Source organism: Pseudopodoces humilis, chromosome 32 (genome assembly GCF_049639895.1).
Source record: "Pseudopodoces humilis isolate 2021_Gansu_Grassland_sample_001 chromosome 32, ASM4963989v1, whole genome shotgun sequence".
In the NCBI taxonomy this organism is placed as follows: Eukaryota; Metazoa; Chordata; class Aves; order Passeriformes; family Paridae; genus Pseudopodoces; species Pseudopodoces humilis.
Genome location: NC_142231.1, coordinates 1,263,115 through 1,277,531, shown reverse-complemented (window position 1 = coordinate 1,277,531; position 14,417 = coordinate 1,263,115). Strand labels below are relative to the sequence as shown.

The following is a 14,417-nucleotide window of genomic DNA, read 5'->3' as shown; positions in this document are numbered from 1 at the left end:
ACCGGCTGTCCCCCAGCCCAGCATGGAGATGCTCCAGTGATGAAGAGGGAGCCGGTGTGGGGGTGACACAAGCCCCCAAGTGACAACGGGGCGCTGCAACCCCCCCGTTCCCCCACCCATCCCCTGCTCCACTGCCATCAGCCGAAGTAGGGGTTGTCGTGCTGGAAGTTGTAGTCGGGACAGACCTTCTGCACCAGCTTGTAGTCGATGCTGAGGAAGGAGATGAAGATGCAGATGACCTTGAAGGGCTTGGCGCAGAGCCAGGCCGCGTGGCTCTGCGTGTGCTCGGTGAAGCACACCTTGGACGGGTCGTACAGGCACGGTTTGTTCTTCCGAGCCCGGTTCGTCTTCTCGTACTCCACGTGGCAATTGAGCGCCTTGGCCGGGCGCCCCTCGGGGAGGGTGCTCTGCTGGGGAGGGGGCGGTGGTCGCGGCAGTGCTGGGGGGCCGGGCACCAGCACCTCGAAACCCACCGCCTTGGAGGGGGGCACGATGCTGACCGAGACGTTGCCCAGGCTGGAGGAGTTGTGTCGGAAGTAAACGCTGAAGGTGCCGTTGATGTGATCGACGATTTTCCCCGTCACCAGGAGGCTGAACTTGAGAGTCTTGATGTTGAAGTAGAAGTCGCCCCAACCAAAAATCTTCTTGGTGCGGCTCGATTTGAGGATGGGCTTGCGGTGGGCGCGGGGGCTCAGCAGCTCCCCCGCCGTCTGGTTCTTCTGCCAGTCCCAGGGGCTCCGTCCGGTGCCCGCCGGTGTCCCCGCGCCCCGGGGCGGCTCTGCCGGAATGAGCCGCCCGGGGTCGAGCACCGGGGGCTTCAGAGTGCCGTAGGGGACATCCTTGAGGAGGCCGGAGGTGCCCATCTCCAGGTACCCCAAGGTCTTGGCGACGTGACCGCCAGCACACACCGTCTGGGGGAGAGAGGGCAGAGAGCTGTGTCTGTGCCCTTCCTCATCCCTCTGCCTGCATCCTCCCGCCTGCATCCTCCTCATCCTCCTGCCTGCACCCTCCTCATCCTCTACCTAGTCCCCCCTCCTCATCCTCCTGCCTGCACCCTCCTCATCCTCCTGCCTACACCCTCCTCATCCTCCTGCCTGCACCCTCCTCATCCTCCTGCCTGCACCCTCCTCATCCTCCTGCCTGCACCCTCCTCATCCTCCTGCCTGCACCAGCCGGGTCGGGACCAGCCCCTTCCCAAGTCTCCCCCAGTCACTGGGATGGACACCAGTGAGCAGAGCCAGCTGCCAGCCCTAGCCTGGGACCCCAACTCTGACGTGTCCCCTGTCCCTCATCCCCCTGCCCACCTGCCCCCTGCGCCCCCATCCCTCATCCTACGGCTCCCGGGGTGCCCTCTGTGCCCTCCTGCCCTGCCAGCTGCTCCGGCATGCGGGATGCTGCTCCAGCAGCCCCGGCCTCGTCAATCACTGTCGCCCTGAGCTGGCAGGTGCTTGGCTGCTCAGGCAGTTTCTGCTCTGGATGACCTGGATCCCGGGGGGAACGAGGGAGGGAGAGTGGGGCAGCAGAGGCTCCAGCTGGAGGGGCTGGGGGGAGCGTGAGGGGCTGTGCTCTCATGGGAAGCTGAGGCAGGCCCAGGGAACGGCTCCTGTCATTGCTGGGGGCTCATCCTGGCATCACTCACCCTACAGAATGGCTTGATGCCATTTCCTGCTTGGGAATGATCCCCATGGGGAATGACGGGGGTCCCATGAGCCCCCTCAGAGAGGGGTGAGCCTCCCATGCCCCCTCCCCCATGGCCGGGCAGGTCTCAGTGCAGGGTGTCCCTGCAGAGATGGAGCAGCACCATGGGGGGAGCCCAGCCAGGGACCCCCACACTCTGCTGAGCCAGGGGCTCCATCTGATCCATCCCTGGATCCCCCGGAGCTGTGCCGGGCTGAGCTCCTAAATCTGCTCTGCTTGTGCTGCACCAGAGAGAGGAACCCTGGGCAGGGCACGCAGCCCCTCCGTGCCCGTGGGAAAGGGATTTGGGGTGTTTCAGCCCATCATGGGGGGGCCAGGGTGTGCAGTGCAGAGCTGCAGCTCAGCACCCACCCCTGCAGCCCCCAGCCCGGCCAGCCCCCCGCTCCCCCCGGCTCTTTCCGAGCGCGGCTGCTGCCTTCGCCCTTATCTATATTTCAACGCAGCTTCAAAGCCGGGCGCCTTCGCCAGCCGGAGAGGGGGGGGGCAGGACCGGGATGAGATAACGAGGGGAGCGGGGCACCCCTCAGCTGAGAGAGCTGCATTTTTGGGAGAGGGATGGTGTCTGCATCCCAGCTCTGCTCCGTCTCTCCATCCATCAAACCTGGGACCCCTCACACCGCGCTCTGGGGAAGCTAAGGGGCACCAGTGACCCCTCGACTGGGAGCCCCCCAAATCCTTCTGCACCCACGGCGAGGGGCTGGGGGCTGCAGCCCATGAGGAACACGCAAAGCAGCGCATCCTGCTGAGCCCCCACCACCGGGAAGGATTTCTGGAGGTTTCCGAGCTCTGCGCTGGATTTCCATCTCAGCCAGGGCTGGGAGCCAAGGCCGGTCCCCAGCAGTGCCGCAGGTGCCTGTGCCCTCCTCCCCTGCCTCAGTTTCTCTTCCCAATCCCCCCACGCCGTGATCCCGTGCAGGGATGAGGGGGCTGTGATGTGATCGGATTGGAGCAGGCTGTGATGGGAATCGCGGGAGGGACAGGGAAGGGACAGGGATGGGCAGGCGGTGGGGAGGGGACGCAGTGGGAGCAGATGGGGACAGAGACTGGCAGCGCCCGCTGTGCCCTTGGGGGCTGCGGATCCCCAGGCCAGGCTGGTGCGGGACAGAGCCAGGGGCTGGGGGGAACAGGCCGGGCACGGACAGAGCAAACATCCCCCATCCCTGCAGGAACAGAGGTGCCCCAGCCCCCGCGGGCGAGGGGCCAGATTGGCAGCCCCCCAACCCTTCCAGTCCCTCGGCAGGAGCTGCTGGGGGAGCGAGGGATGAAAGGGAATTGCAGAGCAGGGCAGCGGCTGCGATGCAGCCAAGGGCGATCGATTGCGGCACCAGCGCAGCCCCGGAGCGCGGGGGTCCCTCTCTGCCCGCAGCCCCCGCTGAGCCCAGGCCGGCCGGGGGGCTCGGAGCCTGCGGGCTCGGGATGAGCCAGGGACGCTTCAACCACGCCAGAGCCGAGGGGAGACAAGGTCACCCCCCTGCGCCCTGGCAGCGCTGTCGGCATTCAGGGCAGGTCCCGTACACCTCGCGTTAAATATTAATGCTCCCGCTGTGCCGTCGGGGTGCAGCCGCACGCACGTGCCCCTGAACCTCCGGGACATGCGGTGGGGGTCCCAGTGCCGTCCCCCTCCCACGCTGCTCTCCCCAGGAGCTGCGGGCAGTGCCGGGCAGGGCCGTGCCTGGCTCTGTGCTGTGAGGGGCTCTGCTACCGCGCACAGGAGACCCGAGATGGTGGTTTGTCACACGCACTGCTGTATCTACACATCCCTGCTGCTCCCCTCCTCATCCTCTTGCCTGTGACCCCCTCCTCATCCCCTTCTTGTGCTTCTCCTCATCCTCATCATGATCCCTGTGGTGTCATTCCATGGTTTAGCTGCTCTCAAGCCCCTCGTGTGCCCTTCTGTGCCCGTGTGGGGCTGCCATGAGGCCACAGGCACCGTCTGCCACCCCCCGCGAGCACACGGAGCCAGGCAAGGATGCGGGAAGGGCTTGAGGCAGCTGCAGAGGGACCTGGAAGGCTCTCGGTGCCGGCATCAATTTGGTTTGTCAGGCCCGGCGGTGATGGCCACTCACATCCCATTTGCTGTTGGGGCCAAGCGCCGTCAGCTGCTCCCCCGAGACCCTCGGTCACCTTGGTGGAGGGGAGCGGAGCAGTGGGGGGGTCCTGGCTGCCCCGGTGTGGGCTGGGATGGGCTCCAGCACCCCGAGAGCGGGGCTGGGAATGATGGGGTTCGAGCTCAAGGCAGAGCAGCCCTGCCAGCACTGGGTGGGGGAGCAGAGCACCCCACAGCAGCCCCCAACAAAGGCCTCATCTCCACCACCAGCCTGTCCCAGGCTTGTCCCCATCTCTGCTGCCAACCTGCTTCAATTCCTGAGGCCAGCCTGTCCCTGTCCCCATGGCCAGTCTGTCTCCATGACCACCATCAGCTTGTTCCTGTCCCTACCACCAGCCTGTCCCCATTGACACCATCAGCCTGTGCTCACCCCTACCACCACCCTGTCCCAATCCCCAACTCCTGTCCCCATCCCCATTCCCTGTCCCCATCTCCATCCCCTGTCCCCATCCCCATCCCCTGTCCTCATCCCCATCCCCATCCCTGTCCCCATCCCCTGTCCCCTGTCCCCATTCCCTGTCCCTATCCCCTTTCCCATCCTGTCCCCACACCTTGGCGGGGTCCCCAGGCAGCACAGACACTGCTCCCCTGCTCGGGGGTCTCCTGCTCTCCCCATGGGCGCAGAGTCAACCCAGCCTCTCCCCTGTCACCCCGACGCCTTCGTTAGCACGAGGAGATTAATTGGAGGTGGTGAGCGACAATCCCCGCGGGCCCGCTCCCCCCGGCACGCGCAGCCCGGGGCGCCGTGGCATTTCCAAAGGTTAGCAGCAAACAAGGTGCCTCTGACAGCTCCCATTTATCTCCCGGCGCCGCGCGGGTGCTAATGCGGTACCGGGAGGGACCCGGCGTGCCCAGGCGTGTCCGAGCGGCTGCGCGTGGGAGAGAGAGCACGGACAGCTCCGGAGCGGCTCTTCCTGAGCCTCCGGGTGAACGTGTGCGCCCATGGGTGCCGCGGGTGTGCGCCCGTGGGTGCCGCGGGTGTGAGCCCGTGGGTGCCGCGGGTGTGAGCCCGTGGGTGCCGCGGGTGTGTGCCCGTGGGTGCTGCGGGTGTGAGCCCATGGATGCCGCGGGTGTGCGCCCATGGGTGCTGCAGGTGTGTGCCCGAGGAGTGCGGAATGCCAGCGGCTGCTCTGGAGCGCAGGCACTGCTGCACACGCGGCTGGGTGTGCACAAACACCGCCATGTCCTGCGCGGCCCTGAGAGCGCTGCTGTGACACGCACGCGGTGACACGCGGTGACACATGAGGTGACACATGAGGTGTCACACACATGGTGACACACACACGGTGACACGCAGTGACACACACACAGTGACACACACAGTGACACGTGGTGACATGCGGTGACACATGCGATGACACACATGGTGACACACACACGGTGACACACACAGTGACACACACAGTGACACACACACGGTGACACACACACGGTGACACACATGGTGACACAAGCACCATGACACACACAGTGACACATGCACAGTGACACACATGCTGACACACGCGATAACACGCACAGTGACACACATGGTGACACAAGCAGTGACACACACCGTGACATGCACAGTGACACACACGTGCACGGAGTGAGGTGCTTGGTGTGGCTGCGTGTCCCCGCTGATGTTTTCCTGTGCTCCTTGCACACCCGCCCCCGTCCTCACCGCCATCCCATCCCCATCCATACCATGTGCGCCCGCCCCCATCCCCACTGCCAGCCTGTCCCTGTCCCTACACCCAGCCTGTCTCTGTCCCTACAGTCAGCCTGTCCCCATCCCCACTGCCAGCCTGTCCCTGTCCCCACTGCCAGCCCGTCCCTGTCCCTACAGTCGTCAGCCTGTCCCTGTCCTTACAGTCAGCCTGTCTCTGTCCCTACAGTCAGCCTGTCCCCATCCCCACTGCCAGCCTGTCCCTGTCCCCACTGCCAGCCCGTCCCTGTCCCTACAGTCGTCAGCCTGTCCCTGTCCTTACAGTCAGCCTGTCCCAATTCCTGCAGCCGGCCTGTTCCCATCCCTATCCCCTGTCCCCATCCCCACTGCCAGCTTGTTCCTGTCCCCATCGTTGTCCCTGTCCTTCCAGCCACGCTGTCCCCATCCCTAGCAGTCAGGCAGGAGATGTCCCCATCCCTACCAGACCAGCAGGGGATGTCCCCATCGCTGTCCCCATCCCTACCAGACCAGCAGGGGATGTCCCCATCCCTACCAGACCAGCAGGGGATGTCCCCATCACTGTCCCCATCCCTACCAGACCAGCAGGGGATGTCCCCATCACTGTCCCCATCCCTAGCAGACAGGTATGGCCATGCTGCTGCCACACAGAGCTGCAAGTGACCGTCCTGGGCAGTGCTTGGTGCCAGGGCAAGGGGCAGCTGTGCTGCTGGGCACCCCTGGGCTGGGGGCACTGGGGAGGTGACACCTGGTCCCTCCCCAGGATGGCTGCAGTCGAGGATCAAGGTGAGGGATCAAGGGCAAAAGGACAGCAGAAGAGGTGACACGGAGGGACAAGTCAGGACACACCCATGCATGGCCACCGTGCCACGTGTACCGTCACAGCGATGGCTGGATGGATCCTGCCTGGAGAGAGGCTCAGCAGGAACACCTCGAGGCTTCCTCAGTCCTTCCTCTGCCCCTTCTGTGCTGCTGAGACCACAACCCCTGACAGGGTGGTGGGCAGGTGACACCCCCTGCACCATGATGGGCACCTCCAACACAGGGATGGGCACCTCCAGGGCAGGGATGGGCACCTCCAGCGCAGGGATGGGCACCTCCAACACAGGGATGGGCACCTCCAGCACAGGGATGGGCACCTCCAGCACAGGGATGGGCACCTCCAGGGCAGGGATGGGCACCTCCAGGGCAGGGATGGGCACCTCCAGCGCAGGGATGGGCACCTCCAACACAGGGATGGGCACCTCCAGCACAGGGATGGGCACCTCCAGGGCAGGGATGGGCACATCCAGCGCAGGGATGGGTACTCCCAGCACCAGGATAGGCAACCCCAGCACCGCGAAGGGCACCCCAACATTGGGATGTGCATCCCCAACATTGGCCAGGCACTCTCAGCACCAGGAAGGGCACCCCAGCCCTGGGATGGGCATCCCCAGCATCAGGACAGGTGAATCTGACACCAGCACCTCCTCAGCCAGAGGAGAGCCTGGACGAGCTCACCAAAGCCAAATCCACCAAATCCACCAAATCCACCAAATCCACCAAATCCACCAAATCCACCAAATTCACCAAATCCACCAAATCCACCAAATCCACCAAATCCACCAAATCCAACCAAATCCACCAAACCACCCACCAAAGGCACCATGGGCTCCTTGCAGCCGTGGTCCTGCTGAGGTCCCGCTCCCGACACCGATGTGCTGAGTGCCCGAGGGCCGGTGTCACCTCGAGCAGAGCCACGACCCGCACGGGCCCGAGGGGATGGGCTTTGGATCAGCTGTGCCTTCACCCCCCAAACAGACACCTCGCTCCTCGCTGACAGAAAAAAATATGCAAATGCTGCAGCTTTATTAATGCGCTCGGCACGCGCTGGCTAATAAATATTTCATAGCCTGAGTAGGACTTTTTTTTCTCCCTCCTCCTTCTTTCTTTCGTTTTGGTTCCTTTTCCCTGTCACTCGTTTCCTGCCTTTTCTTTCCTCAGCCGTTGTTTTATTTATTTATTACTTTTAAGGGCTTCACCGTGAGGCAGGAGCTGGGAGGTGGCTGGGGGGGAGCCGGGGAAAAATGTACATCCCGAGTCTCTCCCCCCACGGGTGAAAAAGGAAAGTGCTGCTAAGAGCAAAGGAAAAAATATAATAGAAGGGAGGAGACGGCAGCAGGCAAAGGATTCGGGGCTTGTGTGACTCATTGGGCTGGAGGAGAAAAGGGAATGAATGGGAAAACAGGAGATAAACGGAGAGGGAGGGGGAGAGGGGTGCGGGCGGGTGGGCAGCAGAGAGGGGACACGGGGGCGGCGGGGGACAGGGACATGTGGCTGTTGGGCATCTGTCACCCAGCAGCTCCCTGAGCTGAGCAGAGGCCAACAGGCCTGGAACCCCCTCGATCGGCTTGGGAGGGACCCAGCTCCTTGTGGGGGTCGCTGGGGCGGGGGCTCCTCCTGGCCACCCCCAGTCACGCTGCGCAGGACGTGGGGACACGGGCAGCTCACGGGGATGGTGTGTGGGGACAGGGAAGCACAGCCGGCAGGGCCGGGTTCCAGGTCACTCCCACATCTCCAGTGCCAGGGATGCCCCCCCAGGACGCTCCCCCTCCTCGACCCTGCCTCAGTTTCCCTCCAGCAGAACAGGCTGCGGGGTTCTCTCTACCCCTCTCCCAGCTCTTCAGCAGGTGACGGCAGAGAGGCAGCAGCTTCCCCCGAGTCCTCCCAAAAATAGGGGGACCCGGGGCCCTCAACAACACAGCCCCCACCTTCTGCCCGGCTGCTCCCCCCCCCAGCCACCCCCACCCCTCGCCTCACCATTTCACTTTATTATTGCAATAAATGTAGCCATAAAAGTGGCAGGTATTGGCGCACACAGAGATCGCTGCTCCTGAGCTATGGAAATGTAATTTCGAGTGTGCCCGGGAAATTTTATAAGATCGTATCAGGCGGGATCATAAATCGCATTCCCAGCACCCCCCCACCCCTCTGGATGAGACAGGGCCAGTGAGAAGGTCACCAGAGAGGGGGTAAATGCCGGGCTGTGCCCTCGGTGGGACCCCATCCCTGGAGCCCCCACACTGCACATCTCCCCCCGACACTCCCAGCACCAGATGAGATCTGTGCCCCCCAGGAAGTGGGAGGCAGCAGCAAAGACACGGTGTCCCCCACACCCCCCGGCGGTGGACTTTGATTGAAACCCTCCAAGAGACCCCCAGGGACGCTGGGGACCCTCAAGGGCATCGCTGGGACCGCAGCTCCTTTGGGGTCACAAGGACCACGACCCACCGCAGCCAGGCACTGGCTCCTGTCAGGAGCAGGGAACAGCGTGTCCCTGCAGCCCAGGGTCCCCTGGGACCCTCCTCGTGCCCCCCAGGGCTGGATTCAGCCCCACTTTTCACCCACCACCAGCCCAGGCTCCGGCCTCTCTCGGGCGGGTGCCGGGTGAAGCTCTGCTCTGCCCGCTGCAGACGGAGGCTCTGCTGCCCTGCACCAGAGGGGGACAATGAGAGGGTGTCCCCCCCCACTGTGACATCGGCCCAGCAGCTGGGACGGTCACGGGGGTCACACGGGATCCGTGCACAGCGGGGTGCGTTGGGAACTGATTTGGGATTGATTCGCGTCCCTGCTCTGTTCCTCCACAATGACTTTCCTTTTGCAACAGGGAAAAAAAAAACCGGGTGGGGGCTGAAGGCGGGGGGGGGGCACGGGGATGTGATTATTCCTTCAGCAGCAATCCAAGCGGCAGGAGAGGAAGCTTCATCTTTCCTGGGCCATTTACCTCCAGCGCCCGAGCGCGAAGGCTGAGCCAGGCACCGCGGCGAGGCTGGAGCTCGGCCAGGGCAGGGCTGGGGGGGCTCCAGCTGCGGGGTCTCAGCGCGGCGTCACCCCACGATTGGGCCACCGGCTGCGGGGACCTTGGCTCCCTGAGAGGAGGAGCTGTGGATGCAGAAAGGGTGGGCAAAGTCATTAATCCGGGAGCGTTAATTGGCAAGAGTGTGATTAGCGGTGGGGGCTCAGCTGGGGGCTGCAGGGGAGAGCGCCCGCCTTGCTCCCCATTCCGGCTCGGCCCCCTCTGCCGGTCCCCAGCGGAAAACTGGCAATTAAAAACGGGAGTGAGGGGAAAAAGCAATAAAACCGGACCCGGCTTGGAGCCAGAACGGCACCGAGAAGCGCAAGGGTGGGTGGGTCTGGCTGGGGGGCACCCCTGGGTGCCCCCCCCTTCCCCAGCCACTGCTCCCCTCCTCGGTGAGGCTGCGCCAGCAACGCTCCAGGCTCCAGCCTTATTGAATCTCCCAGCTTAGGGTGCAAAGGGCACCAGAGGGAAGAGTTATTAAAAAAAGGGAAATGAGTCGCTTGGAAACCTTCTTTCGGAATAACAGTGTGTGTTTGTTTGGCGATAGATTAGCTCAGCCATGCTGAGCACACAGCACCCGCCGCAACGGCGAGAGGCTCAGGGAGCCGCAGGAGCGGCACCGGGGGATGCACGGAGCCCATCCCGGCCCCGCGGGCACCGGCCCGGCTCCGACCCGCTGCAGCCAGGCCCTGGAGCACCCCCAGGGACCCCCGGGCAGATGGGGCTGCAGGGCAGCAGCACCACCCGAACCCCATATCCTCTGCTCTGGCCCCAAATGTGATGCAAACCTCCGAGCCGCGAACCGGGTAAACCCCCCCTAAAAACGGGAGCTGGGAAGGTGGGAACTGGGGTGTCCTTGCATGGAAAGGGCTGGCAGCATCTGCTAAGAGCAAAGCCATCTGTCAGCCAGCAGCCCAGGAGACAGCTCCCGAGTGACAGCAAGGCGAGGAAGGGACAAAGTGGATGAGTTTGGCATCCCGGGCCATCGGGCTCCGGCTGGCATGGCCACCGGCAGAGCAAGGCAGAATTTCCTGCGAAGGGTTAATCCAAGCAGGAAAACCTGCCAGCAGCACTCAGGTGCTTCACAGACAGCCGCTGTCTCACCTGCCTGTGCCAGAAAGGAGGGAAACCGAGGCACGGGCGCAGGGAATGGGGGGTGGGGGGCACATTCTGGCGAGGGCAGCAGGGATGGAGCAGGGTGAGGAAGGACACCACTGTCCCCGTCCTGGTCCTGCTGTGGCACTCAACCATCCCATCGTGGCTTCATCGCGGTGTTCCTGCCTGTTCCAGCCTGTTCCTGCCCAATCCAGGGCCAGCATCACCCATCCCCTCCGCTGCTGAACCTCGCTCAGAACCGGGGGGGGTCACCCCATCACCAGGGCATGGGGCACCCAGTGCCCAGGGTGGCATCTGCCTCCCAGGAACCCCAGGGGATGCCGAGAGAATCGCCCTTCCTCCACCCGGCTGGGCCCAGCCGAGGCTCCTGGGTGCTCCTGGGGGACTGGCTGGGACCCTCAGCAGCGGGGAGCCAGGTTAGCCCCACCCGGAGGGACCCCCAAGATTTAATGCTCAGTGAACAGAAAATAATGGAATGCATAAAAATAACGCAGGAGCTTGGGAAGGGCTGGGGAGGGGGGTGTCGATTGCAATCAGAGGTGGGCTCGTCCTCCTGCCTGTGCCAGCACTGCCAGCACAGCAAAGCCCGGGAAGCAGCAGCCACCAAGGGTGGGGGGCCGGGGAGGGGTGGTCTGCACCCCCACAGTGGGAACAGGCACCCGCTGGGCTGGGAGAGTTTGTCCATCCCAGTACGGCTCGATCCCAACGCACCAGTGTCACCCAGCAGGCACCGACAGCAAACCCACACACGGGGGGGACACCCTGGGGGTCCCACACGCCGGGGGTCCCTCGCTCCTGCACGGGGACGAGGCTGTCACTGCTGCCCTGGGGGTGCAGCCCCAGCTGGCCCTTCCCCCAGTGCTCCCAGTACAGCCCTGATGCGGCACTGGGAGCCCCAGTCCAAGGGGTCCGCTGGAGCCGGGGGGAAGGCGATGGGACCCCCACCCATCCATCTGCCTCCTGATCCCCAAAAGAGACCGGGAAAGTTTCTCCCCATCAGGCCCAAAGAGCCGAGGGGCAGGAATGGCTCCATTACCCTGCCCTGGCACCCGGTGGTCCCACGGCTGGGCAGACCCCAGCCCCTCCCGGAGCCCTGGGAGGGGGGAGAGTCCTGGACCGCAGAGGGGTCGAGGCTCAGGGATCTCCTGGGGTTATTGCCGTGCAGGAGGCTCCTGCACCCTCATGCCCACCCCACGTTCCAGGCCATGTCCGTGTCCCCCGGCTTTGAGCCCCCCGTGCCCCCCCTCAACACCGCCGCCTGCGTGGGCAGGGGGTGGGGGCTGGGGGGGCCAGGGCAGCGCCCTGCTCCGGATTTCATCAAAACAAACCCATTTGTCTTGAAGCAGCTCCAGCACCGACAGATGCTCTGCAATGGATGGACACGGGGAGGGGGGGTCACGCCGAGCCACCCCCACACGCGGGCACACGTCTCCCCCTCCCCACGCAGGGAGCAGCGCGCCAGGGAGAGACAAGTTGAGGGAGCCTTTGCCTTGGGGGGGTCGGGTGGTGCAGGGGGGGGGTGGGGGGGGTCCCTGATGTGCATCCAATTCCCGAGAGGGAATTGACTCGTTTGATTTTATTCATGAAACACAGAAAGTAAAAATGGAGTGTCAGGAAATCAGATCCGCTGGGTGATGAGCCCGGCCCCCCCGGCTGGGTTGGGGGGGGGGCTCCATCCCTCCCTCCTGACCACCACGGCGCTGGATGCAGCTGTAGCCCCCCGAGGGGCTCCAAGAGGAGGTGGCGAAGGGGGGGACAAGCGGGGGGTGAGTGGCCTTGGGAAGCTTTGAGTATCTGGGACTGGGGGACATGGTGGGGGGGTCTCTGCAGGCGGGGGGGGTCTCTGCGGCTGCAGCCGCTCCTCAGCTTCCACACAGACCGAGGGGGGGAACAGGCAAAGCACCCCCGCCCCCAGGCCTGTCCCGGGGGTCGAGACCCCCGTGCGTCCTCCCCACGGCCGGGGGGCAGTGGGTGGGATGGGAATGGAGAACCCCCCGGCAGGGCTGAGCCCCCCCGTGCAGGGGCTGAGGCCGAACGGAGTCGGGACAGGAATGAGGCGTCGCCCCCGCAGGTGGTTTTGGGGCTCACGCCCTTGGCGGAACCAGGGGACAGCTGGGCCCCCTCAGTCCTGCCTGGGGACCCCCCCCCTCGCTCCCCGACACGGCGGGGAAGTCACCCCGCTCCCCCCTGCCCAGGTGAGCGGGACAAGGCTTCCCCCGACCCCCCCGCGGAGCCCTCGGGCAGAGGGTCCGAGCCACCCACGCGTGGCCGCCCCCACTCGCGCGGCTCCGTCTCGCTGCCCCCCCCGCACCTGCCAGACGGCGCCTCCCGCGCTCTGCAGCCGGGGGTGGGGGGAGAAAGCGGGGGGGCTTCACCGGCGACGGGACCCCCCGAGGCTCCCCCCGACACCACAACTCCGCCCGAGCTCCGGGGCAGCCCCCTGTCCCTCCAACTTGGGGGGGGCGGGGGGGGGGGCAGGATCCCCCGTGTGCAACCCCCGTCAGCCGCCCCCCAAACAACTCTGCCGCTCACCCCCCTACGACCCCTCCCCTCCGTGTCTGCTCGACCCCCCCGAGGGTCGCGCTTGACCCCCCCCAGCCGTCTGCTCTTTCCGTGACTGCCACAGCCCCCCCAATTCACGACACCCCCCCCTCCCGAGCCTCACCCCCCCCCAGGACCGAACCCCCCCTTCACTGCACGACTCCCCTCGGGACCTCCACGCCCCCTCCCCCGGATTTGTCCTACGCCCCCAATAACTGCACGACTCCCCCCTCCTGGAACTGCCCCCCCCCTCCCCCGGTAATCGCCCCCCTGCCCGGTAACCGCGGACCCCGCACGCCCCGCGGCGGCGGCAGCTCGCCCGGCCGGGGGTCGCGGATGCCCCGTACCTGCAGCAGCAGCAGCCCGGGCCCGAGCAGGGGCAGGCGGCGGCGGAGCATCGCGGGGCTCCGGGAGCGGCGGCGGCGGCGGCGGCGGCGGCGGTGAGGGGCGGCGGGAAGAAAGTGGGAGACTTGCGGGGCCGGGCGGTGCCTCGGCGGCCCCGCCAATCCCGACCGGCGGGGGGGCACCGGGGGGGCGGCTCCGGGGGCGCCAGGACCCCGCACCGGCCCCGTGCGCACCGGCGGCTCCGCCACAGACCGGGGTGAGGGACGCGGGGAGAGCCCCGCTCCTCGGGGTGCCCCCGCTCCCGCTCCCCCGCTTCCCCCGCATCTCGGGGTGCCCCTGGTCCTTCCCCCCACTCCTCCTTCAGCATCCCGGGGTGTCCCCGATCCTCCCCCCGCCTTCTCCATCAACCCGAAGTGTCCCTGGTCCTACCCCCCCCACAGCTTCCCTCCCACCCAGGGGTGTCCCCAGCTATGCCCCCCGCTCTTCTCCATCACTTCGGGGTGCCTCTGGTCCCGCCCCACTTCTTCCCCAGCAGCGACGGTTCTCCCGGTCTTGCTCCCCCGTTTTCTGGAGACCCCCGGAGCCCGGGATATCCCGGTCCTGCCCTTCTCTCCCGGAGACCCGGCATCCCCCCGACCCGGTCCTCGCCCCCGATCCTCCAGCATCCCGGGGTGCCCCCCTCCTGCTCCATCTTCCCGCTCCCCCGGATGCTCCCGGACTTGTCCCCCTCTCCCCCGGCCCCCCGGCACGCTCCCGATCCTGCAACCCCCCCGTCCCATCTCCCGGAGACCCCAGACCCGGTGGAGGCACCGGGGGGACACCGACAGTGCTGCCCTTCCAGGGGAGGGCAGAGGGTCCCCCACCCTGGACCCCCAAAACTTCAGCAGGAAGGGATGGGGGAGACCCTACGGAGGGTCCCTGGGGGGGACCCCATACCCTGCCCCACCCGAGGTGTCCTCTTGTCCTGCGACCCCCCCCCCCGCGTCAGGCTGGACACGCCACCTGCGTCACCTGCACGGACACGTGTGTGCACATGGACACGCGTGTGCTCAGCCCCCGGCGCGGTGCCGGGCCCCTCTCCCACCCCCCGAGGGGTTCTCACCCCC

At 65.8% G+C, this 14,417-nt stretch overlaps 1 protein-coding gene across 1 annotated transcript; it reads right to left on the bottom strand.

Moving 5' to 3' along the window:
* Positions 1 to 35: 35 nt before the first annotated feature.
* On the bottom strand, positions 36 to 13,372 carry NXPH4 (neurexophilin 4). The gene is made up of 2 exons (XM_088068816.1): positions 13,314 to 13,372; positions 36 to 911 (listed from the first exon to the last, which is right to left on the bottom strand). Exons 1-2 carry the CDS (start codon positions 13,362 to 13,364, stop codon positions 138 to 140), a joined length of 825 nt encoding a protein of 274 aa, XP_087924942.1. The 5' UTR covers positions 13,365 to 13,372; the 3' UTR covers positions 36 to 137.
* Positions 13,373 to 14,417: the final 1,045 nt, after the last annotated feature.

Bases quoted from the DNA above. Each gene is read 5' to 3' on its own strand.
- NXPH4 (XM_088068816.1), bottom strand. From the start codon at position 13,364: ATGCTCCGCCGCCGCCTGCCCCTGCTCGGGCCCGGGCTGCTGCTGCTG. The intron at 912-13,313 runs GTACGGGGCATC...TCTCTCCCCCAG, and splicing joins CCGGGCTGCTGCTGCTGCAG to ACGGTGTGTGCTGGCGGTCA.